The sequence below is a fragment of the Fistularia commersonii genome, chromosome 36 (assembly GCF_037954325.1).
Source record: "Fistularia commersonii isolate RoL2024-O1a breed Wild chromosome 36, RoL_Fcom_v1.0, whole genome shotgun sequence".
Lineage (NCBI taxonomy): Eukaryota > Metazoa > Chordata > Actinopteri > Syngnathiformes > Fistulariidae > Fistularia > Fistularia commersonii.
Window position 1 is genome coordinate 3,338,324 of NC_141319.1, and position 22,728 is coordinate 3,361,051.

Consider the following 22,728-nt stretch of genomic DNA (forward strand, 5'->3'; position numbering starts at 1 on the left):
TTTCTCTTTCCTTCGGGGATCATCTTCCGCTATCGAATCCTGTTCTCTGTATCCAAATAACTTCAGTTAATGAGTAAGATCTTTCGGTTGAACGTACTTGTTTGGTTCCTCTTGGTTTTTCGTTCAGGACGGGTATGAATTCCAGGGACTCGCATGACCCAACATACCCTTGTTCCCCGAATGAAGATGGGCGCTTCCGTCCGGTGACTCATTTTTGTAAAAGTCTCCTTGCCTTTCCGTCGCAACCATCAGGAATGGCCCTGAACTTCATCCTGATGAACAACTTCAAAACCAGCGCCGGGATGCGGGAAGATGCGCGTAAAATCGGCGTCCTGATCACCGACGGAAAGTCGCAGGATGAAATCGTCGTCAACTCGCAGAACCTGAGAGACGCCGGCATCGAGCTGTACGCCATCGGTGAGTGAAGGAAGGCTTCCACGTCCCCTGATTCGGACGTTCCGCGATAAGTCCGTAAACATTTTCGCTCCTCTGTTGCCGGCAGGTGTGAAGAACGCCGACGAGAACGAGCTGAAGTCCATCGCCTCCGACCCCGACGAAACGCACATGTACAACGTCAACGACTTCAAGTTCCTGTTGGACATCGTGGACGAGCTGTCCGACAACCTGTGTAACAGCGTCAAGGGTCCGGGTACGAACGCAACGTCCTTACTGCCGGCTCACGTTGTTATTGCCGATTTCGTTATTAGCTTAGCGGCTAAAATGTGAAGGAGAGGCAACGAACCTTACTGGTACTTTTCCCCAAAATAGTTTTCAGACCATTGACTTTTACGAACGCTTATTCACTTACGTTTTATCGATTCTCCGACCACATTCGCTCTGATTCGAGGCGAGGAGTTAGGGAGTTAGAATGTTTCTCTGACCCGAAACGTACGACTTGATCTTTGCTTTTGCGACTTTTCCCAAAGTGTCTGCTACCCCAGACGTAGCGAACTCTATCCGTCCCCCCAGAGGTGTCATTTTTTTTTTTTTTGACGGCGACGTTATTCCCCGGCCCGTTTGGACCCCGAGCGTAAATCTGAAGACGTCTCTCAGACTGAATTCCTTCGGCGGTGTGCAGCTGCAACCTCAGTCTTTGAATTCCGCTGACTCAGATTTACACCTCAATAATTATTGCCGGGGAGGTCAGATGGAAACTTCTGAGTTAATGTTTTCCTGCATTTAGAGAAACCGCCGTCTTTCAGACTGACAGAGAGACATTTTTTTAGCGTTGCGGCTCGTTTGAGAGGATTTACAGGCGCTGGAGGGCGAGGACGACCGTCACCTTCGGGTCGAGTCGCGCTCACCGGCAGAAATATCAAGGAGTCCGCAGCTGCGCGCTCCTCCCCCGGATTATTCAGACCGATTACTGTCGAAAATACACCGCCGTGGCGAGTTTTTGTCCGGTAACTCCGAAACATCTGCGGCGCAAAGCCCTTGCGTAAATCAGTTTTAAAGGAACTTTCTAGAGATTTACTGCGGCGGACAGGAGGCTTCCCGACATGTCAGCTCACGCCTCATCTTCTTCCTCCCGCTGCAGCGGATGATCTGGAGGCGCCCACCAACCTGGTGACCTCCGAGGTCACGCACAAGTCCTTCCGCGCCACCTGGACGGCGCCCGGCGGGACCGTGGAATCCTATCGCGTCACCTACGTCCCCTTGGCCGGAGGAGAAACTCTGGAGGTGAGTTTCGAATTTGAGCTACGCAAATGAATTACGGGCTAATAGACCGAGCGTGTCGCATTTTGTAATAACGGTGCATTTTTGTAATAAACATCCAAAATGTAATAACTTTTTTATTTCATTTTGTTATAAAGCCGCATTTTGTAATAAACTGCCCCAACACATTTTGTAATAAATTTTGCCGCATTATGTAATAAGTTATAACATTTTGAGAAGATTATTACAAAATGCACCTTTGCAACTTTTTTATTCTCTATGAAATGTAATAACATGGAATTTATAGAATATTCTCTGTTAATGCAACCTTTGAATAGTGTACTGTAATTGCTAAGTACTGCTACTGGGATAATACAGTGATACTAATAATAGGCCTAGCTTTTACAAATACTTTAAAGTAAAATAAAGTACAAATAAACTATGCTTTAGAATTGTTATTACATAATGCACCATGTTATTAAATTTCACAGAGAATAAAAAAAGTTGCAAGGGCATTTTGTAATGATATTCTCAATATGTAATAACTTATTACATCATGCGGCAAAATGTATCATAAAATGCGCTAGGGCAGTTTATTACAAAATGATATGAAAAAGTGATTACATTTTGGACGTTTATTACAAAATGCACTGTTATTACAAAACGCGGCTCAACAGAGCGGCTTCCCGCTATCGCCGATTCCAACCTGAAATTCAAGCCGTTTGCAGATGACACTGTGATTTATAGTGAAAGAAGGGGGGAAATCTAGAAATGCGGAGGTAAACCAACTGATGGGACAGGAACGGAGGCTACGGGGAGTGGAGATAAAGAAGGTGGAGGATTTCAAGTAACGGGAGAAGAGGTGAAGCAACGTGGTCGAGCGGGTTTGAACGGGCGGAGTAAAACGTCAGGGGCGATAATGAATAACGGCGAAGGTGTAGAAGACGGAGGCGAGAAAGGCCGCGCCGTCTTATTCAAAAAGAGCGGAGGAAGTACCGGAGGCAGCAGAGACGAAGATGTCGAGGTTCTCTGGGAGTGAGGAGGGACGACGGATGGGGTCGGGAAAGAGTCCAGCAGTTGGTAGATGTTGTGGAGATAAAATCGGAGCGAGATCGTTTGGAAATTTACAAGGGAGGGATATGGAAGATCCGGGTTGAGGGGCGCTGACGTGGGAGGCCGAGAGGAAGACCAGGGAAGAGATTTATGGACAGAATAAGGAGGACATGAAGTTAGTTGGTGTGAGTGAAGAAGATGCAGAGAAGAGGCTTAGCCGCAGGCAGATGATTGGCTGTCGCGACCGCTGAAGGGAGCAGCCCAAAGGAAAAGTAGAAGATATTCCAAGGGTTTAAGTGAATCATCTGACAGAGGATTTATCATAATTGCACATTAACCTTTTCTTTATGCTACGTTTCTGACATGAAAATCTGTTTTAAATAGCGCTTGACTAGACACGTGGAAAGAAGCGATCACAGCGACCTACATGATTAACAGCAGGGAAAGAAAAAAAAAAAAAAAAAAAAGAAGCTTTTGTTTGCTTCTTTGACAACAATGAAAGTTTTAGCCCAAAATATGTCCCGAACCCCACATCTGTGCCGGGGCCAGTTCTCCGGCTCCATATGGACGCAGGATGAAAACCCCTTCCCGACTCCCGGACTGGAAAGAGAGACGTGAACGCGAAGCTGCGTGACTTTAACAAATCAATTCGAAGACCCGTCGTCTCAATTAGGACGCCTTTTCCATGATCGGGAGTCCCCTGATCGAGCTGGTTTTTAGCCAGTTTAGCTTCACGTTTTGACCCGCTTGTTCGGAACTCCCCGCTAATGCTACGCGGTCACGCCTTCAGCTGACGGTCGACGGGACGGTGACCTCGACGGTGCTGGAGAAGCTCCTTCCCCTGACGGAGTACGGCGTCAGCGTTTACTCCGTGAGAGGGGAAAAGAGCAGCGAGCCGCTGGTCGGCAAGGAGACCACACGTGAGTGTCGCACAAACGAACCGCGTTCTTACGCCGCGAGGGGAGTTTCTGGTCAATGTTCTGACTCCCGACAGTGCCGCTGCCCGCCGCCACGGCCATGACCGTTTTCGATGAGACCATGAGCACCATGAGGGTCCGCTGGCAGGAGGCGGCAGGCGCCACGGGCTACATCGTGCTGTACAAAGCCGTCAACGCCACCGAGCCTCAGCCGGAGAGAGAGGTACCGCAATGAGACGGGAACGCGTGATCCTAAACGGGGATCCAAGACTTCCTGTTTGACCCTCGTCCTTTCCTGCCGTTCGTCCCGTAGCTTCGCCTCGCGGGCGACGTCAACAACGTCCTCCTGGAGCAGCTGACCCCCAACACGGAGTACTCCATCAGCGTCATCGCACTCCACGGCGAAGCTCTCAGCCAACCGCTGACCGGGCCGGGGGTCACCCGTGAGTAGCGCCGCTTAAATTCCGATCCTGCGATTTGTCGTTTTGGTCTTACCGCGCGCGAAAGGGGGGCTTTCGGGGCGCGACCGAAGGCGGCGTCCGTTTAACTTCGGCACAAAACTTAGCAGGCGCATGTATCACACGTCGGTTGCCACGGTTCGACCAACGTTTCCATGCGCCCGCTTGTTCCCCTTCAGTGCCGATGCCTCCCGCCGGCGCCCTGAGAATCTTCCAGGTGACTCACAGCACCATGAAGCTCAACTGGGATGCCGCTCCCGGCGCCGTCCGCAAATACATGATCACCTACAAGCCGGTGAACGGAGACCCCAAGGAGGTGAGAGGGTTTTTCAAGACGGAGGTGTTGAAATATATGGGAACCGGCGACAACGGCTGGCGTATCTCAACTGATTGATGACAAATTTCATGCGTATGAAAAGAAAACCAAAATACCGAAGCGTGCCTCTTTCAGGTGGAGGTCAACGGTGACGTCACCACCCTGGACCTGTCCAGCCTCATTTCCCAGACCGAGTACGACGTGGCCGTCATCCCCGTCTACGACGAAGGGCCGGGGAACCCCATGCTTGGAAGTGCCACCACAGGTGCGCATAAACTAGCTAGCAAAACTAGCTATCGGCTCATATACAGCTGATCATTAGTGATTTCCCGTCACGTGACCTCCTCTTCATCGCCGTCCCCTCAGCCCCTTCATTTGTTTTTCATTTTGTCTCCAGGTGTCGTCCCGGCCCCCAAGGACCTTCGCTTCTCGGATGTCACCCAGACGTCCTTCAGGGCCACGTGGGATCACGGAGCGCCGGACGTCGCCCTCTACCGCATCGGCTGGCGCAAGAGCGGAGAGACCGAGTACAAGATGGTAAGTACGTGAACTTGTGGGTCGGGGTTCGGCTGACAACTCTTCCTTTTGAGGACGACTCTGATCAGTCATTTGGAGGTGGAGATCCGGCGGTGAATTTGGTTAGTGACCCTTATTGGTGGAACTCCCTGTTTAGCCCAAGAAGTACCTGCAGACAAGAGGATCAGAACTTTCAGATGTGTTTAAACCTGTTTCTCCAGCGAGGCGGACGCAACTTTGGAGTTCGTCTTTGGCGTATCGCCGCGGCTTCACCCCCGTCGCGCGCGGCATCCTGGTCTTCTAGAAAACATCACATCCTGACCGACTCCTTCTTGTCATCCGTCAGAACATCCTGAACAGCGACGAGACGACCTACGTCCTGGAGGAACTGGACCCAGACACCGACTACGACGTCACGGTCACCGCGATCTATCCCGACGAGTCAGAAAGCGAAGACCTGATGGGGTCGCAGCGCACACGTAAGCCGCCCGCCTCTGCCGCGGTTCAGGGTCGGACGTCGCTCGCCTTGATGTAACGCTGCTGTTCTCTCTTCCTAGTGTTAAAGATCCCAGAGGGTAGGTCACATGACCGGGTTAAAATGGTCATGAGTGTGTGAGGACGGTAACGTGTTGCATGTGTTTGGTTTGTTTTGTTTCGTCACGTCAGCGCTGGCTCCGTGTCGACACCACGAGTCATTGACAGACTCCCGCTCTTGTAAACAATCATCGCTTTCAGGGTCGGCCCGTGTTTATTTTCCCCGATTCTCACTTCGAAACTCCGACGACCAACCAGAACGCAGAAATCATCGATCAGTTTATTGATAATAATGCGGTAACGGTCACGCCCGCAGCTCCTTTAGCTTCGCTAATGAGGAAGTCAACAATACATTTACTAGCATACAGCTGCTCTAGAGCAAGAAGATGCACAGGGCTTTTTAGAGAAACACGATGAATTAAGAAGTTAAAGATCAGATGAATTCCTTTCCGAATAACTTAAAATGGGAAGAAAAAGAAACTGAATTTGCAAAAAAAATCATCCAAAAAGCTCCAACAATACAGCGTCTCGCTTTGTGTTTTTAGCATTAGCTCGCGCATATTAATCACCCCCAACCTCCCGACAACATGCGCTAACTTCCGGCGTGAACGTGGATCCTGTTCAGGCTTCGTCCCCCTTCCTCCACCGAGCTTCACGTTTGAGGGTCGCCGTCACGATGATTGTGCGCATCATGTTCCCGCTCACGACGCCGATCATCTGATCGGAAAGATGGTCGGCACGTCGCGTGTCCGAGCCGCAGGGTGGGCCGTCAGGGACGTCTCAATTTCGATATTTTACAATAAAACCCAGTTTTTTTCCGGTACTTGAAACCAGTTGCTTCAATTTCATCGGGATTCAGATGATTCGATTCATCTCGGTAACTAACCTGACGACCTGCCCTGAAAAGCCTCATTAAACCGATTCGGTCATCGTCATCTTCATCATAATCATCATCATCATCATCATCCTAATCATCCTCGCCATCATCTGGCTGCTTTCACCCTCACAGCGCTATGATTCAGAGGATAGTAGGAGCATCCCTCCATCATAACCGCCATCATCATCATCCGCACCCTCATCCTCGCTCCGCTGATTCGGGACGCTCCCGTCGCGTCGTCCATCGATCTCACCGGGTTTTTTTTTTTTTTTATTTCGCTCCTCACAGTCCCGCCGGAGCCTCCCCGAAACCTGAGGGTGTTCAACGCCACCACGTCCTCCCTGGCGGTGAAGTGGGACGCCCCGCCCGGCCCCGTTCAGAACTACAAGATAACCTACAGGCCCGTCGCCGGGGGCGACCCCGTCAGGGTGAGCGGCCGATCGGAAAAAAAAACAAAACAAAAAAAAATAAACCCATATTTTTGCGACGTGAGAACCTGCTTTGTGATAGAAACTGCAACGTCGTCTGCGTACAACAATCACAAAAATCCAAAGCGAGGCAACTTTAGGTGTAAAATTGTAAAATTTGTAAAATTTGGAATTCCGGAAAAACCTCCGACTGCAGTTCCGACGGACGCTCGTCAGCGAAATCGGGTCCTCGTTGCCACGTCAGTGTGTGTCTGTCAGTGTGTTTTACACGGTTTGTGCTAACCGGTGTGCATCGGGGTGTCTCTGTCGGGGTGTCACGGTCAGTTTGTTTCAATCAGTGTGTGTCCGTCTGTGACAGTGTGTGTGGGCTAGTGTGTTTTTGTAAGAGTGTGTCAGTAGTTGTTTGTAGGTTAGTGTGTGTGTGTGTGTGGGTTTGTGTCATTGTGTATGCATGGGGGGGGGGTTCAGAGTGTGCTTGGGTCAGTGTGTGTGTTTTTGTATGGGTGTGTGGGTCAGCATGTGTGTGGGAGTCAGCCTCTGTGTGTGTGTGTGTGTGTGTGTGTGTGTGTGTGTTTGTAGGTCAGCATATATGGGTCAGTCTGTGTGTGAGTCAGCATGTGAGTGGACCAGTGTGTTTGTTTGGGGGTCAGCATGTGTGTGAGTCAGCTTGACTGTGGGTCAATGTGTGTCTGAGTCTATGTGTGTGTGTGTGTGTGTGTGTGTGTGTTAGGACGATAAAGATGCAGTAAATCTAAACCCACGTCACCCTTGGCTCTTCTCGCTGTCAGGAGAGCAGAAGTGAACAATGGACCAAGTTGATTCAGGTCCGTCTCCAAACTGGCCCCGGTGTGTGTGTGGGTCAGAGTGTATTTGCAAGCGGGCGTGTGTGTGTGTGTGTGTGTGTGTGTGTGAGAATTAGACATCACATCAGATGCTGTAAATCTGAAACCACCTCCTTCTTGGCTCCTCTCGCCGTCAGGAGAGCAGAAGTGAACAATGGGCCGAGTTGATTCAGCTCTTTCTCCGAAACTGGCTCCGCTCTCCATCCTGAATTCACTCTCCCGGCTCTGCTGCTGTGCGGATGATTTAATCTCACGATCTTACTACGACGGAGCGCTTCGGACCTGCCAGTGCCGCAGCCCTTACAGAAACACCAGGGATAAAAAAAAAAAAGTTAAATTAAGTTTGCATGTTGATCACCAAGGTTATTGCACACACACGTCCAAACAGCACGTTTGCTCTGATGACAGGGCAATCGATGTTATGACAATGCAGCGCGTGTGTGTGTGTGTGTATGTGTGTGTATGCGTGTGTGTGTGTGTGTGTGTGTGTGTGTGGGTTGGTCATTGTTGCTTGGAAATAAAAGCTGTTTTTCAGCCCAGAGGAGCAAAACCTTGAAGGCCCCATAGTGCCTTCCAGATGGCAACAGCGTGAATGGATGCTTGTGTGTGTGTGTGTGTGTGTGTGTGTGTACATGCGTGTTTGTGTGTGTGTTCCATCTTCCAAGGTAGCTCGGTTTGAAGACGACCTCCAACGAGGGCAGGGAGAGTCTGATCTTTTTTCCGGGACGTGTTTACGACTCTCCGGAGGTTTTTCTTTCTTTCTTTTTTTTTTTTTTTTCTCTCCTCTTGCTTCTGTGTGGTTTCCACGTAAAGCTCTCGGTTACGACGTGAATCCGCGTCCTCCGATCCGAGGACACTTAAGCCTCGAGCATTTTTATTTTACGAGAGCGGCGGAATCGTCCGAGGCCCTCTGTGATGTAGGAACGCGACAACTTAAAGCAAGATAGTATAATATCTTCTCCTTTTATGGTCAAGAGGGAGATGGTTGTCTGTCCTCCGTCTGTCCCACAGAAAACAATTCTTCTGAATTCTTCCCATACCGAGCTAAATTTGAACGTATGTCAAATGAAATTTCCCCATTCCTGATTTTGTCGCATGTTTTGAATTAAGAAAAATATATTTTATAAATCACAAACGCTGCAAAGAAATGTAAAGAAAGGCTTTTTCACTTGGTGAAAAACTTAATTTAAGCGCCACACACTTAATGCTGCGACGTGTTGCTAAACGGAACTTGCACTCTTTGCTACGCTTTATGGCTAAACTTTATTTTCGAGTGAAGCCGCTCCTCTTTTTAAAATGATCGAACCGACTCGGAATGACTCTTCCGTCGACGTTCCCGTCAAAACGTTCCCCTTAAACGTCTCCTTCGCTCTCGGTCACGGTATCGAAACAACAACCAGGCCATCTTTTCTCGGAGGAGTTGTGAAAGCGCCCCCTCTCTCGTGTTTTTCCGCGATTTTGTCTGGACGGCGCGTCCGAATTTCTTTAAATGCCACATCACGGACGGCACACGGGTGTCAGACGTGTCAATCTCGGCTCGTAGCAACAGAAGTACGAAAAACGGCCGGACGCCATTTTGGAGCAGAGGTGGGATTTAAGCACGCTTTTAGCAAAACCTCCCCCGTCCGCCCTCCGCCTTAGCGATGGTTGCTATGGAGAGACGCCGACGCGTGAAATTCCGATTTGACCCGGCTGGTTTCGAGAAAACAAAACAAAACAAAACAAAACAAAACACGATACGTGTTATGACGAAGCCGCTCGGTGATTGGCCGCCGGCCAGGACGGATCGATGTCATTGGCTCTTTGCGAGAGGGAAGACGGGGAGGACTTGTTGCTGTTGTTGTTGGATCAGCTAAATGAAAATAATCTTTATTAATCTTTAATTCCAGATTAAACCGTCCAAATTTGGAAATAAAAAAAAAAAAAAATTAAAAGTTAACCTCATCATCTCGAAAAAATTCTTTCACCCGATGTTAATGCTACTGCTTATTTTTATCTTCTTTTTTTTTTTTCAAATGACCCAATATCCAAAGTTGGATATTTCTGAGAAAGGTGTGAGCGTTCGTAAGGTTGTGTAACATCTTTACTGGGAGGGTGTGGAGACACACACACACACACACACACACACACACACACCACGGCATCGTGTTTCTGTCCACACTGACCTCGGCATGTCTGCCTGCCCGTCGTCTCTCGGGGGTTGTTTGTTTCGGAAACGCGTCCTGACATTCCTGCGCGATTACTCAGGCGTGGTTCAAAAAAAAAAAAAAAAAAAAAAAATTGTCCGATGAAAAACGCGGGCGTGCTCGAGAGCGTCCGACGGGCGGATTACCATGTCAACGCCGCCGATCTGGTGCGCGACGCTCGATGATCTTGTCGGAGGCATGTTTGGGGATGAGCTCATCGGATGGAAATGCCGAAGGAGAAAAGATATTTTCTCAAGCGAGCTCTTTGGCGTCCTGATGATTTTCTGTCCAACTCAGCGCCGCGTCGAGTCGGGACACGAGCGATGACAGCTTGTGTCTGGAGACGCTACCGGTTTTGGAAAAAAAAAAAAAGAGCCCATTCACTTTTAGATTAGTAGATTGTCAGCTCGGGCCCTTTTATTTGCATCGTCATCGTAGCTTAGCATAAACACTGGAAACCGCTAGTCGGGCCAAAGCTAACAAGATGTTTAACCGTTCCTTTAGAATGATTATTTGTCTTGTGATGAAATGAGTTACCTCATGATTAGGAGATGATCCCATAAACACGATGTCAGAGTATTCCTTTAATATTCAGAATAATTGGTTGAATTATTGGATTATTTATCTTCCGATGCCGCCGCGGTGAGTTACCTCATGATTAAGAGATGATCCCATAAACACGGCGTCAAGACCATCTCGCGCCAGTAAACGAAAATGGACCCAAGAGCGGAAAGTTCAGCCAGGAACTGAAGGTCGCGATTTAGATGTGATTCCATTAATCTCCCGCTGTTTATCCCTCCGTCGCCATCGCCATTTTCCCCCTGTAAATATCAAATACTTTCCAGACGTCGTCGCCGCAAACAAACGGCAGCCTCCAGGTGTCGGCCCCCCCCCCCGAAAACTGTCACGTTCCCAAATTTTTTTCCCAAAGTCGCAGACAAAACAAATTCTCGGATTCGCTCCCCGGCGTCGGTCCGATGGCCGCCGCCGATTTCGGCGTCGACGCGCGAAGAAAGACACGTGACTTAGAAACCGGCGTGAAACTAAAACACTGTTCCCGGAACAGTTGCAGGTCGGCGGGAAGAAGACCAACATCGTTCTGCAAAAGCTGGACCCGGACACGCCTTACGCCATCTCTGTGGTCGCCGTATATCCCGCCGCCTCCAGCAAGGACCTCTCCGGAGAAGGACGAACAAGTGAGGAAACATAAGTTTCGTGAATATTGATCGGAAACCGGGGGTGGAAGTGAAAGAGCAGTGACGGGAAGAGGAGAAGGAGTGACAAGATAGGTCAAGAGACGCCGGTAGTGACCCTGGTATGTCCGTCTTTCAGAGCCTCTTGGTGGCGTGAGGAACCTGCAGGTGCTGAACCCGACCATGACCACCCTGAACGTGCGTTGGGAGCCGGCCGAGGGCCCGGTGAAGCAGTATAAGGTCATCTACGCCCCTGCCGCAGGAGGACGGGAGAGCATGGTAGGCCTGGTAGGAGTGGCGTGACTCGCTGTCGGTATGCTCACGGATATCCAATGGAGGCAACCCGCTGTTATCCCGGAATCTGTTAAAATGTTCCATCAGGTTAAAACCCCGCCTCTCGCCCGATGGCGGCTTTGCTTTTCTTCAAAGTTTAGCCGCGACTCCTTTCGGTTAGCGGCGAACCGGTTGCGGATGTCCCAGCTAACGGACGTCCACGTCCCCCCCGTCCTTCCCCACCCCACGCCTCGCTTTACTCTGTTTGCTTTTTCTCTTTAAGCTAATTGTTTTCGTTTGTTGTTTTTTCTAAATGCTAAAGTCTAAGGCCAGGAGTTTCCAATTAGCTTTCAGCCGAGCACCCTAAGACACTCGGACAGCTGTTTTCGTTTTGCCCCTGTACGTTTTCTGACCCCGTCAAATTGACCGTAAATAAATAAACACGGTGTTTGGTTTCTTCGTCTCGCCGGTGTGAAATAACCCGACGTGGACTGTGTTTGTAGGAACAAGTGTCGGCCGGCACCAGCAGCACCATCTTGCGCGGCCTGCAGCCCGACACCCTCTACACCGTCTCCCTGGTGCCGGTTTATGCCGACCGCGATGGAAAGACCATGTCTGAAAATGGAAAAACGAGTAAGTCTCCCGAAGTTTCCTCTCTGAAGGTTGCCGTTCGTTGGCTGGAAAGAAAAATTAAAAAAATTGAAGCCAAAAACTTCAACACTCGTGATTCTCGTCCTACTTCGATATTTGAGTTGCCGAGTAGAAAAGAACAAGGGTGGGTTTGTGAAAGGGAGAAAAAGAGGAAAAAAAAATTCCTGTGGAATAAACTTTTGACCCCAAAAAGGCCAAATTGCGTCCAGTTTCGGCAAAATCCTGAGACGTGAGGAGTTCAACTGGCCTCGACCCCGTCGCAAAACCAGATATGGGTCCAGAAATCCAGCTGTGCAGTGGCAGCTGAGGAAGAAAGAAATAGCTCAAATTTAATTATGGATGAGAAGATTCCTCACGATCTCCACATGGTTGTCTGCAAAGAGTCGAAAAGGCAGAATCGTTCACCTGCCTGCTGTCGTGATCAGGGCCTCTGGGCGGAGTGAAGAACATGAGGGTGACCGACCCCACCATGACGTCTCTGAAGGTCAACTGGGACCCGGCCGATGGAGCGGTGCGCCTCTACAAGGTCTTCTTTGTTCCTGTTGGCGGGGAACGCGAGGAGATGGTAAGGGTATCTAATATTAGCACTGCTCATACGCAATATTTGATGCTTCCGCCTCACAGCAAGAATGTCCCTGGTTGGATTCCGGCGGTTAGGGTAGGGGTTAGTAGTGGAGTCTCCATCCTCCCAAAGCCCAAAAACACGCAGGAGGTTCATACTTCTTCTTCTTCTTCTTCTTCTTCTTCTTCTTCTTCTTCTTCTTCTTCTTCTTCTTCTTCTTCTTCTTCTTCACCTTCACTTTCATCTTCACCTTCACCATGGTTTGGACCTGAACAGAGGAGTGTCCAAACCATCTCAGTCATCACTTTGTTTTGGTCATACATGTCCTGCACCCCTGTGGGAAATTCTTTTCCTTTCAGCTTTTCCCTTCAGGAGGCTACAGCGAATCAACTTTCTCCATCTAACCCTCTTCTCTGTATCCTCCTCTCTTACACCAACTACCTTCATATCCTCACTCACTACGTCCATAAATCTTCTCTTTCCAGCATCCGTTTACCAATGTATTCACTATCCCTCCTCTGTACATGACCCAACCATCTTAGTCTGGCTTCTCTGATCTTCTCTCCAAAACCTCTAACAAGTGCAGGAGGTTCGTTGGAGACCCAGTTGTGAATGAGCGGGTGAATGGTCTTCATATGTGGCCTTGTGTTGATTTGGGATTGGCTCTCGCCTGAATTCAGGATAAGCGACATAGATAATGAATGAATGAATGAATACAATCTAAAAAACCTTTACATTTCACTATTTTCGCTTAGATTTTACAATCTTGTATCTGACGAGGACTCACATCACAAACAAGTCACATCCCAAAAGTGTGGCCTGAGTCAGAAAAACCTGTGAGTGACGACGTGGACGCCGTTTCCCAAAACCGGATCTCTAATCAACGCCGCTTTGCTCCAACAGGAGCAGGTTCCCGCCGGCAGCACCTCCATCGTCCTGAGGAACCTTCTACCCGACACGCCCTACACGGTGTCTGTGCTGCCGGTGTACCCCGCCAGGGAGGGCAAACGCCAGTCGGACACCGGAAGGACACGTAAGGATCCTGACTGGATGTTATCGCCGGGGGCAACCGCGACATCGGACGCTAATCCGTCTTCTTCTCACAGTGCCGCTGGGCGGCGTCAGCACCATGAGGGTGTCCAACCCGACCATCACAACCCTCACCGTGACCTGGGATCCCGCCGACGGCAACGTCCAGGGCTACAAAGTGATCTACACTCCGGTTAACGGAGGGCTGGAGATTGTGGTAGGAGCGATGTGGTTGTCGGCGAATAAAATCAGTCGGGGTTTGCGGCGAGAAATATAAACCCAGTTTCTGCTGCGATGGCTCGAGTGGGGTCCCGAAGTGTGAGGCGTTCACTGACAATGCAGTGATGTAAGCTGCTGGATTTAATAGGCTCTTATGATGTAACCCAAGTTCTGGCGCGCGACGGGAACAGGGATGGAACGAGCGTTAGCTTGTTGCGCCCGCTAGCAGAAGCCCCCCGATTTAAACAAAGCAACCTCTATAGGGTGTCGTTTTATGTCGTCGAATTCACCGGAGCGCTCTTTCGGACCCCCGAAATCCCGCTCCGTCCGTCAATCCGCCGACGTATCTGCCAGGTTTTTCTTAATGTCGAGAATTAGTAGCAGATGCTGTATTTTCAAACAGGTCCACGTGGAAATATCAGTCCTGGAATGTTCCACGAATGTCGGGTTCACCTTCCCGGACGCGACCGAAGTAACAGAACAAACTAAGAACAAACGTTTTTTTTTTCCCGGGTTTTAAAACCCAGATTCATCATCCTTTCCTTTTTTTTTTTTTTTCCTTTTCCGGAGGCCGTCGCGGCGAGAACTCCTCATATCGCGTCCGGGAAAAATCGCACGGTAGAGCGGCGCTGGCTTCGGACCCCCGGTTGCATAAAATCTATTTGTCCTCCTCTGGAGGAGCCCGGTAATCCGATCTGGAGACGACCCAAACGGAATCATGTGTTTCTGGCATGTCGAGTGTTTAATAGCTTTGTTCTGAGAAAAACCCTTCCATTGCTGGAATGTAAACTGTCCCTCCCAGGCTCCTTTTTTTTTATTTTCTTCAAGGATTCGGGGGGTTTAACGGAAAGAATGCCCTATAAAAACCGGTCAAATCTGCAGAAGCAGCGCAAAGGCAGAAGTAGCGGCGGGAGGTTCTCGGTGGAAAACGTTTAGAAAGACGCAAAGTAAAAAAAAAAAAAAAAAAAAAGAAGAAACGGCTGTCAGGACTCCAAAGAAAGTAAAGGATGAAGACCCTCGAGGAGGATTTAGTGATGTCATAGCTCTTGACAAGATAATCCCGCCACGCTGCAGCGTCTAAATCCCTCTGGCCGAGCGCGGTCCTCTTCGCCGTGTTTGCGCGTCTTACGAGCACAATTGGTTGTGTGTGTGTGTGTGTGTGTGTGTGAATCACCTCGCTCGGACCATTTGGAGTGGAAACAACAGCTGAACGTGGCTGACTGACTGACTGACTGACGATCTGGCCGACCCGCCGTGAATCCGCCCCCATTTAATTTTTTCGGCCGTATAAATTTTGACGAAAAAGGAATGCGGAGGTCGCCCCCCCCCCTCCCCTCCCACCAGCTCGGTGACGAATTAGACAATTTAACGGGATTCCTTAGGCCGGTCCCCCGGATAACCGGCAATGGTTTCCATCCTAATCTGGATTCAATTAAATCCCGAGGCGTCCCGGGCCCGTAAAGACAAACAGATTCACACACACACACATATACACGTGGAGAGCCAATCAGAGCAAAGCTTTTATAAGAGACACGGCTCACTTTGATATTTCATTTATAGACGCCCGGCATCGATTAATGAACATTTTGCCTTTTCTTTTACACGTTTTACGACGTCTGACTTAATGAGGTCTTTTTATTTACTCGCTTTATTCATTTATTTACGTTCCCGTCCGATCGGGAGGGAGGTCCGGGACGGACCGTGTACTCGATTCTGTTCCAATTAGTTTGCGACCAGACAGGAAAAAAAAAAGGAAAGACAAAGAAAAAGAGCCTCCGGTTCCACATTTATGTCTTAAAAGACGGGACGGCTGTGGCTCGGCCGGGAAAGCTGACGTCCAATCAGACGGTCGGCGGTGAAATCCCACCATCGGCGTCGTCATCATCATCATCCCACCCCCAATTGCGATTTTTCTTCCGCATTATTATAAATCATATCCGTCGTCTCCGTCTCCTAATATCAGCTCCTCAGCAGCAGAGTGGACGCTTCCCTTTAGTGATGGTTGGAACCACAATTTAATGATTCGATGAGATACCGACTTCTTATTTTTTGGCATATTAGATCCGATGACTTGGACAGCTTGAGACAAATCACATGACAATCAGGACTCGTTTAACTACCAGGGATTCTCCAATTATGCAAATAATTCTGTCCCTACGGTGCGACGTAACGAGATTTTCGCCGCAAGTCGGATCTTATGCACTGTTCATAAGTACGAGGTAGAATAATCTGGGCCGTAGAAACATCGCAGTGTCCAAAAAGTCCGAAAGCGTCCAAAAAAAAAACAACATAGAGCGAATGTAGCGCGATCCAATATGGCCTTCAAGCGGAATGTAAACAAAGCCTTTTTTTTGGGGGGGCGTACTGCCGTGTAACAATGTCATAAACCGAGGATTCCAAAATTCAGTTTCTCCCTGTGTTTGCGTGGGTTTTCCTCCGGGTTCCCCTTCTTACTCCCCAAAATCCAGCAGAAGGTAATTGGAGATAAAAAATATTTGTCGCCGTGGGATCGACCGGCGACCGGTCCAAGGCCAACCCCGCCTCTCCAACGAATGAATGAATTTGCAAAATAAACAGCCAACGCCAAAGACATACGCGCAATTTTTTTTTTTGTTAGCAAGCTAATCGCTGCGCTTCTGGTCACGTGACGAGGACGGACTCATTCAAAGTAATCGACACTCCAAGTAATCGATTTAGCAGAAAGCGGCAGATTGACGGTCGAGATCGGAAAGTCGACGCGCGCAGATGTAGAATAAAGAGATTTATAGGGATAGAAAATGAGAGGCTAAAACGGGATCTCCGTGTAAGGAGGGAAAGGCCTTCCAGCCAGTTTCGGAAAAAGTGAGGAGTCTCTGGCTCCGTGTCTGACAAACGTTCCAGGATGAACATCCCCAATGTTAATGGGGGCAAAGGAAAAAAAACCTTAACAACCGCCGGGTCGGAACCTGGCGGGAACGCAAACGCCTTCGTTCGGTCGAAGTCAAGAGGGGACTTCGCTTCCTGTCGTTTTTACAGGAGCAAGTGTCGGAGAGCACCACCTCCACCGTCCTGGAGAAGCTCCTGCCGGACACCCTGTACAGCGTCACCGTTGTCCCCGTCTACGCCGAGGGCGACGGGCCGCAGCTGTCCGACACCGGCAAGACACGTGAGTGCCGATCGGTCGTCGGTCGATGAAGTCGCCCGATCGTCCGACGGAGGCGGCGATCCTCAAAAACACATCCCGGCGGAAATGTCGTGATTTCCCCATGTTTTGAAGATCAAAATCCCATATTTCACTTGAAATGCTAAACAGTAAAATAAATGAACAGATATTCATAGATGTGCAGCCGTCGGTATGCGTGCGCAGATGTACAGTTTTCAGATGTTTACGCTATCCACGCGCCACCTGAGTTCCCCTCCGGGACAAATAAAGCGATTGAATCATTTTATTCCGCGTTATCTCCGAGTCTCCGGACTCCAGCGGCTCTAATTACCAATAAATACCAACTAATAACAACTAATTCCCCCCCCCCCATGAGCAAGAATGTCCTGGCTATCTTGGCGGTTGGATAGACTTTTTTTTTTTTTTTTTTCGGAATTTTTAACCCCGCGGTTTGAATTTTTAATTCTTAAAATCCAGACATTTGTAAAGAAAATAAACCTCTCTCTCCGGCTCAGGGCCCCTGGGCTTCGTCAGGAACCTGCAGGTGACCGATCCCACCACCAGCACCCTCAACGTCCGCTGGGAGCCCCCGGAGGGGAACGTCCGAGAGTACATCGTCATTTGGGAGCCGACCGCCGGCGGCGAGCAGGAAGTGGTGAGCCAGACTCCGCCCCCTTTTTTTTTTTTTTTTTTTTTGTTTGTTCCCCCGTGACACATCTCCACGCTCAGGATCCCCCGCCGATGTTTTGTCTGCTCCGCATTGTTCCCCCGACGTCCGCCCCAATCCTTGGGAGCAGATGCCGCTTCTATTATTGTTTCGTTGAACGGTAACAGATTCGGGCCGCGAAAAAAAAAAAAAAAAAAAAAAGCCGCGGAGGAGGGAAAATTATATTTTACAGGATAAATAAACCGAAATAAACGGGATCCAGAGGTTGCGATCTGGTTAGTTAGAGGAGTAACATCTGTGGACCAGAGCAGAATTCCTGCTGTTTACTGCTTTCTGTCCTCACAGCTTCAGAGAAGCTGCTGCTCCTTTTTGTGTTGATTCGAAAGCGAAACGTCTGCGGAAAGACGTTTCGAGGCCTCGGCGCGACCGTCGCTCCGACTCTCCGTTTTCCCTTCTTCTTCTTCTTCGTGTCTTGGAAAAAGTCAAACCCCCCCTTTTTTTTTTTTTTTTTTTTTTCTCCCCCCAACTCGAACCCGTGGAAAATATTCCAGAAATGTTTTCCCCTCGTTAGGTTTCCCCGAAAACAGAGATGGTATCTCCCACCTGCGGGCGGTGGAGACGTCTTTTTTTTTTTTTTTTTTTTTAAATTTACGACGAAGCTGCGACGCCTCGAGACGAATTAGCGGGGATTAAAAAATTTCCACCGGACGTCTGAAATGATGAAGGTCGCCGAACGTTCTGCTACGTAGCGGCTTAGGTGATTAATAGATTATAGATCAGCGGCAGGAGCAGCCCGTCAGACGGAGACGAACCCCCGCCGCCGCCGCCGCCGCCAGACGTCTCCGCCTCAATCCATCTTCATCCCGCGGCCTCCTCTCGCAACCGAACCGGCGTCCAATAAAAAGAAGCTCGCGTCTCGTTAAACCTCGCGTGTCTCCGCCGCTGCCAGGCCTTCTTTTTATTTATTTAGTCGTCTTCTCTGTCAAAGTTCATCCAGTTCTCCCACCTCCCCAGGACCAGGTGGCCGGTTCCAGCACCTCCACGGTGCTGAAGAACCTGGACCCGGACACCCAGTACACCGTCACCGTGGTGCCCGTCTACCACGAGATGGAGGGGAAACCGCAGTCGGAGAACGGCAAGACGAGTGAGTTTGGTTTGATTTATAACCTAAGGGCGGGTGGCGGCGGACGGCGGGGGGGCTAGAAAAAGCTTTTTCCTGTGGAAAAACGACTCGCAGGATCGTCCACGTGGCGGAAAACAGTCTGGGAGCGGGGGAGGGGAGTCTGGAGCTCCCACGTCTTTGAACATCACAGGGAGAAGTTTAAAATTACGACGCGCCTAAACTTTTTTGTCATGTAGAAATCTACTCCGGTTGAAGTCCCCCCCCCCCCCCTCCCCTCCGACAGCATCGATAAAACAAAAAGGCACATTTTTTCCGCTCGTTTACGTTTGGCGCAAACGTCGAGAAGATTTCGTCGAGCGTTCTCATTTGGCTTCTGAGTTTCAAACACGCGACTGGGTTTTCTGTCGCGAAAGGCCCGATAGTTTTTTTTTTTTTTCGGCGTTCTTCCATTTCGCGTTTTGTCCAAGATACGGTTGGTTTTTTTTGTTTTCCTTGGTGATACGCCCGTCGAAAATCATGGAAAAACACGAGTGAGGTTTGCGTGTCGTCGACTTTGTCGTCGAAGTTGTTGTTGGCGAGATACCGTGACCGAGAGCATCATCTGTGAGAAGGCCGGAGACATTTACGGGGGGAACGTCGACGGACGAGGAATCGGACGGGTCGTGCAAAGCCAGTCGGGGGCGATTCGATCATTTTAAAAAGAGGAGCGGCTTTCACTCTGTCGCTAAAAGAAATTTAGCCGTAAGCTGAAGAAAAGCGTGCAGGTTACATTTAGCAACACATTGCAGCTTTAAATGTGCAGCCAGTAAGTGAAGTTAATGATAGAGTGCCAAATGAAAAACTCCTCCGCCCAATCTCAAGGTAAAATACATCTCATGAAACTATTTTATTTTATTTTATTTTATTTTATTTTATTTTATTTTATTTTATTTTATTTTATTTTATTTTATTCTGTTGTGTACTGTTATTTTCTATGCACGTTAGTTGCATTCATTAAATAGATTTTTCTTATTTATATATAAAAATATGTTTAATACCAGGGGTTATAATGAAACTAGAAAATAAATTATAAATAATAGAAAAAGTAATATAGTAGAAATAACCAGGGGTCTGGAACGAATGAATAGCTTTTCAATTTATTCTAGTATTCAAGGATTCGAGAAACTTTTATCGTCATGCTAGCGCACCTTACACCTTCTGCTACGAAAGTTGTGCCCAGGTCTGGTTCAAGCCATAAAAAACATAAAAACAAGAGCAAAATATGAACATGTAACAAGACAGAACAACCATTTAGTAAGTTAGCCCTGTTGACACTAAAAGGAGGTTGTTTTTTGTTGTTATCGGGGAAATTTAATTTGATATACGAGCAAATCGAGTCCTGAGCTCGTTCAGGAAATGAATAAGTCGAGGCGTCGGCGTACCTGCCTTTCGGAAAGACGGAGCCAAAGCCGCGCGTCATCTCCCTCCTCAGATCCACTCGGCGGCGTGAAGAACCTGAAGGTGGTGGATCCGACCATCAGCACCCTGACGGTCCGCTGGGACCCGGCCGTCGGAAACGTCCGCAGCTACAAGATCATCTACGCCTCGGAGCCCGACGGGGTCGAGCAAACGGTACGTCGGGGTCGATCCTCGGGGCGTCCCAACGCGTCGTTCTCGCCTTCCTCTCACCGACCTGCGCGGCGTCTCCACAGGAGGAGGTGTCGGGCGGCACCACCAGCACCATCCTGAGGAACCTGGACCCCGACACGCCGTACAACGTGGCGGTTATTCCCATCTACCCTGATGTGGAGGGGATCCGCGAGGAGGAGAAGGGAAAGACAAGTGAGGAACTCAGTGGGCGTGGATGACATAATTCCCGAGACTGTCCATGTGTGTGTGTGTGTGTGTGCGCGTTGTTCCTGAGAGACAGATGATCTAATCAGACAATAATGGGTCACATGAGAGTTGCACAGGAAGACTTTGACAGCTGATGGGAAAACATCAAACTAGCAACCGAAAACCATTTTCCCCATCTGTCTTCTCTCATATTGCTACTTTTAGCTAACGATTATTTCGGCCTGTATTCGATTATTTCGATTAAATAACCGCCCGTCTGTCGAGGAGCGTATCCCGAATCCGGAGTCGCCGAACTCCAACCCGTCGAATTCAGAGCTACGTCGGTGTCTGATGTCGATTTTGCCGATCCCGTCTCCTCCAGGACCGCTGGGCGGCGTGAAGAACCTCAAAGTGACCGACCCGACCACCAACTCCCTGAGGGTGCGCTGGGATCCGGCCGAGGGCGACGTGCGACAGTACAAGATCATCTACGTGCCCGTCAGCGGCGGACCCGAGAGGACGGTGCGTTCACACGCCGATTCGCCAAACCCTTACATAGCCCTTAGCGGTCGGTACTTTTTACGGTTCCTAGAACTTTTTGAGGAGGTCGACCTTTTTTTCGGGCAATCAGGCAGCAGATGAACTAACAAATAGGTTCCCGGAACCATTTTAGTTCTCGTGCGTCTTTGCGGTTCCATGGGAACTCGTGACGTAGGTGCATTGGTTGAACTCATCACTAAATACTTCCCACGAACTGCAGGGCGACACTTTTTTTTATTTTTTTTTGAACATTTATTAGAACAAGTTCCTTGACAGAGTCACACACATTCTTACAAAACCTCATGACAAGATACACATTATACAATATTCTTTATAGGTATAATTATTTCTACCATTCATTTAGCAATTCACTTATTTCCTCAATAGCAAGCGAAACAAACAAACAAACAAAAAAAAAACCAAAACAACACATCTAGCTCAATCAAATAGTGATAATATCCTCAACTCTCCAAATATTTTTTGATGGGTGCCCATTTTGTCAAGAAGGGCGACACTTTTTAAAACTATCGCGGTCGCTAGTTGGCGACGGAACTATCGAGAAGCAACCAAGAGGGCCGAGCTCTTACCGCCCGTTCCGATACCCAGCTGAAAAGTAGTTCCTGGAATGGGATTCAAGCCGGAAAGTCCTTTTTGAACTGCGCAATTTTGCAGAGACCCAAGAAGTGGGCGTATTGTCACGGCGACCGACACACCGGGGAACGTGTATTCACGACCAACTCAAGGAAAGACATTGAACTTGAAGGGTGATCAGAAAGTGAACAGATGTCGCCCCCATGTTATTTCAGACGCAAGTTTCAGGAATGGCCACCAACACCATGCTGACGGACCTGCGTCCGGATACCGAGTACAACGTGACGCTGGTCCCTCTGTACAGCGACGTGGAGGGGAAACCGGAGTCGGAGAACGGCAAAACAAGTGAGTAGGGGGGCGGACGATGGCTAATTAGCCCGAGGCGTTCGTTCAAACACACAGGAGGAGTTTTCCTTCCCGCTGACAGGGCTCGATAATAAGAATTTTGTTTGTGTTTAAATTCTCGAGATACCAGACGCATCAGCTAGGCAGATCAATAACCCCCGATCCGCACACAAGTATTCGCCTGCGTGTCGAAGGAGTCCGCCCGTGAGAACATTCGGACAAAAAAATGCGCATCAGATGTTTGTCATTCTTCAAGAGGCTACTGACTCATCATCCTCATGACTCAGCTAACAATATTAGCCTCCTCCGCTCTGCAGCAGTCGCTTTGGATTTTTTTCTCCAGGAAAGTCAAGTCAGGTTTTATTTACATGGCTCCAAATCACAACCCAGTTTTCAGAGGACACTTTCCCTGCAGAGCAGGTCTGGACCTCGCTCTTTAAGATGATTTACAGAAACCAAACATACGCCTCGTGTCGGGAGCCACTGACTTTTAACGGGCAGAAACCAGATCCGAGATCACTGTGGGTGGCCTTCTGCCTTGACCGGTCGTGGTTGAAAGAGAGAGTGCGATCTCGTACTAATAACAACAGTAGCGCTAACAGTTACGTGCTAATAGCTGATATCATGATAGTTTTGAAGGAAATAAATGGTGTATGCCTGGCAAGAGGCTGCAGGAGGTCAAGCCGCGCCCCTTTGGGAACCTGCGAAATGAGAGAGCCCGGGGATTCGGGAGAAGGAGAAAGAGGAGAGGTGGTTTTAGATTTTCCCCCCCGTACGGACGGCTGTTCGTCACCT

General features: G+C 49.2%; 1 protein-coding gene and 1 long non-coding RNA gene across 7 annotated transcripts in view; one reads left to right on the forward strand and one right to left on the reverse strand.

Annotated features, from left to right (window-relative positions):
• Nucleotides 1-22,728, forward strand: part of col12a1b (collagen, type XII, alpha 1b) — a 77,147-nt gene that overhangs the window by 23,481 nt on the left and 30,938 nt on the right. For 4 of the 5 annotated variants that reach the window (XM_086143010.1, XM_086143013.1, XM_086143009.1 and 1 more), the window contains 25 exons: nt 253-417; nt 503-649; nt 1,538-1,680; nt 3,500-3,629; nt 3,704-3,849; nt 3,940-4,069; nt 4,264-4,400; nt 4,536-4,665; nt 4,798-4,937; nt 5,263-5,395; nt 5,474-5,491; nt 6,616-6,755; nt 10,850-10,979; nt 11,116-11,255; nt 11,753-11,882; nt 12,326-12,465; nt 13,366-13,495; nt 13,569-13,708; nt 16,726-16,855; nt 17,368-17,507; nt 18,534-18,663; nt 20,114-20,253; nt 20,334-20,463; nt 20,840-20,979; nt 21,804-21,933. In XM_086143010.1, coding sequence (XP_085999136.1) covers nt 253-417; nt 503-649; nt 1,538-1,680; nt 3,500-3,629; nt 3,704-3,849; nt 3,940-4,069; nt 4,264-4,400; nt 4,536-4,665; nt 4,798-4,937; nt 5,263-5,395; nt 5,474-5,491; nt 6,616-6,755; nt 10,850-10,979; nt 11,116-11,255; nt 11,753-11,882; nt 12,326-12,465; nt 13,366-13,495; nt 13,569-13,708; nt 16,726-16,855; nt 17,368-17,507; nt 18,534-18,663; nt 20,114-20,253; nt 20,334-20,463; nt 20,840-20,979; nt 21,804-21,933 — 3,309 coding nt within the window. The remainder of the gene's footprint in view (nt 1-252; nt 418-502; nt 650-1,537; nt 1,681-3,499; nt 3,630-3,703; nt 3,850-3,939; nt 4,070-4,263; nt 4,401-4,535; nt 4,666-4,797; nt 4,938-5,262; nt 5,396-5,473; nt 5,492-6,615; nt 6,756-10,849; nt 10,980-11,115; nt 11,256-11,752; nt 11,883-12,325; nt 12,466-13,365; nt 13,496-13,568; nt 13,709-16,725; nt 16,856-17,367; nt 17,508-18,533; nt 18,664-20,113; nt 20,254-20,333; nt 20,464-20,839; nt 20,980-21,803; nt 21,934-22,728) is intronic. The other variant, XM_086143012.1, reaches the window with a different exon arrangement.
• Nucleotides 12,031-20,425, reverse strand: LOC147213378 (uncharacterized). Of its 2 annotated transcripts, none has more exons than XR_015104503.1 (3): nt 20,068-20,425; nt 12,306-12,439; nt 12,031-12,203 (listed from the first exon to the last, which is right to left on the reverse strand). It is a non-coding gene; the product is annotated as an uncharacterized LOC147213378 (long non-coding RNA). The 2 variants fall into 2 exon arrangements; XR_015104504.1 differs by lacking the exon at nt 20,068-20,425 and adding an exon at nt 12,523-12,566.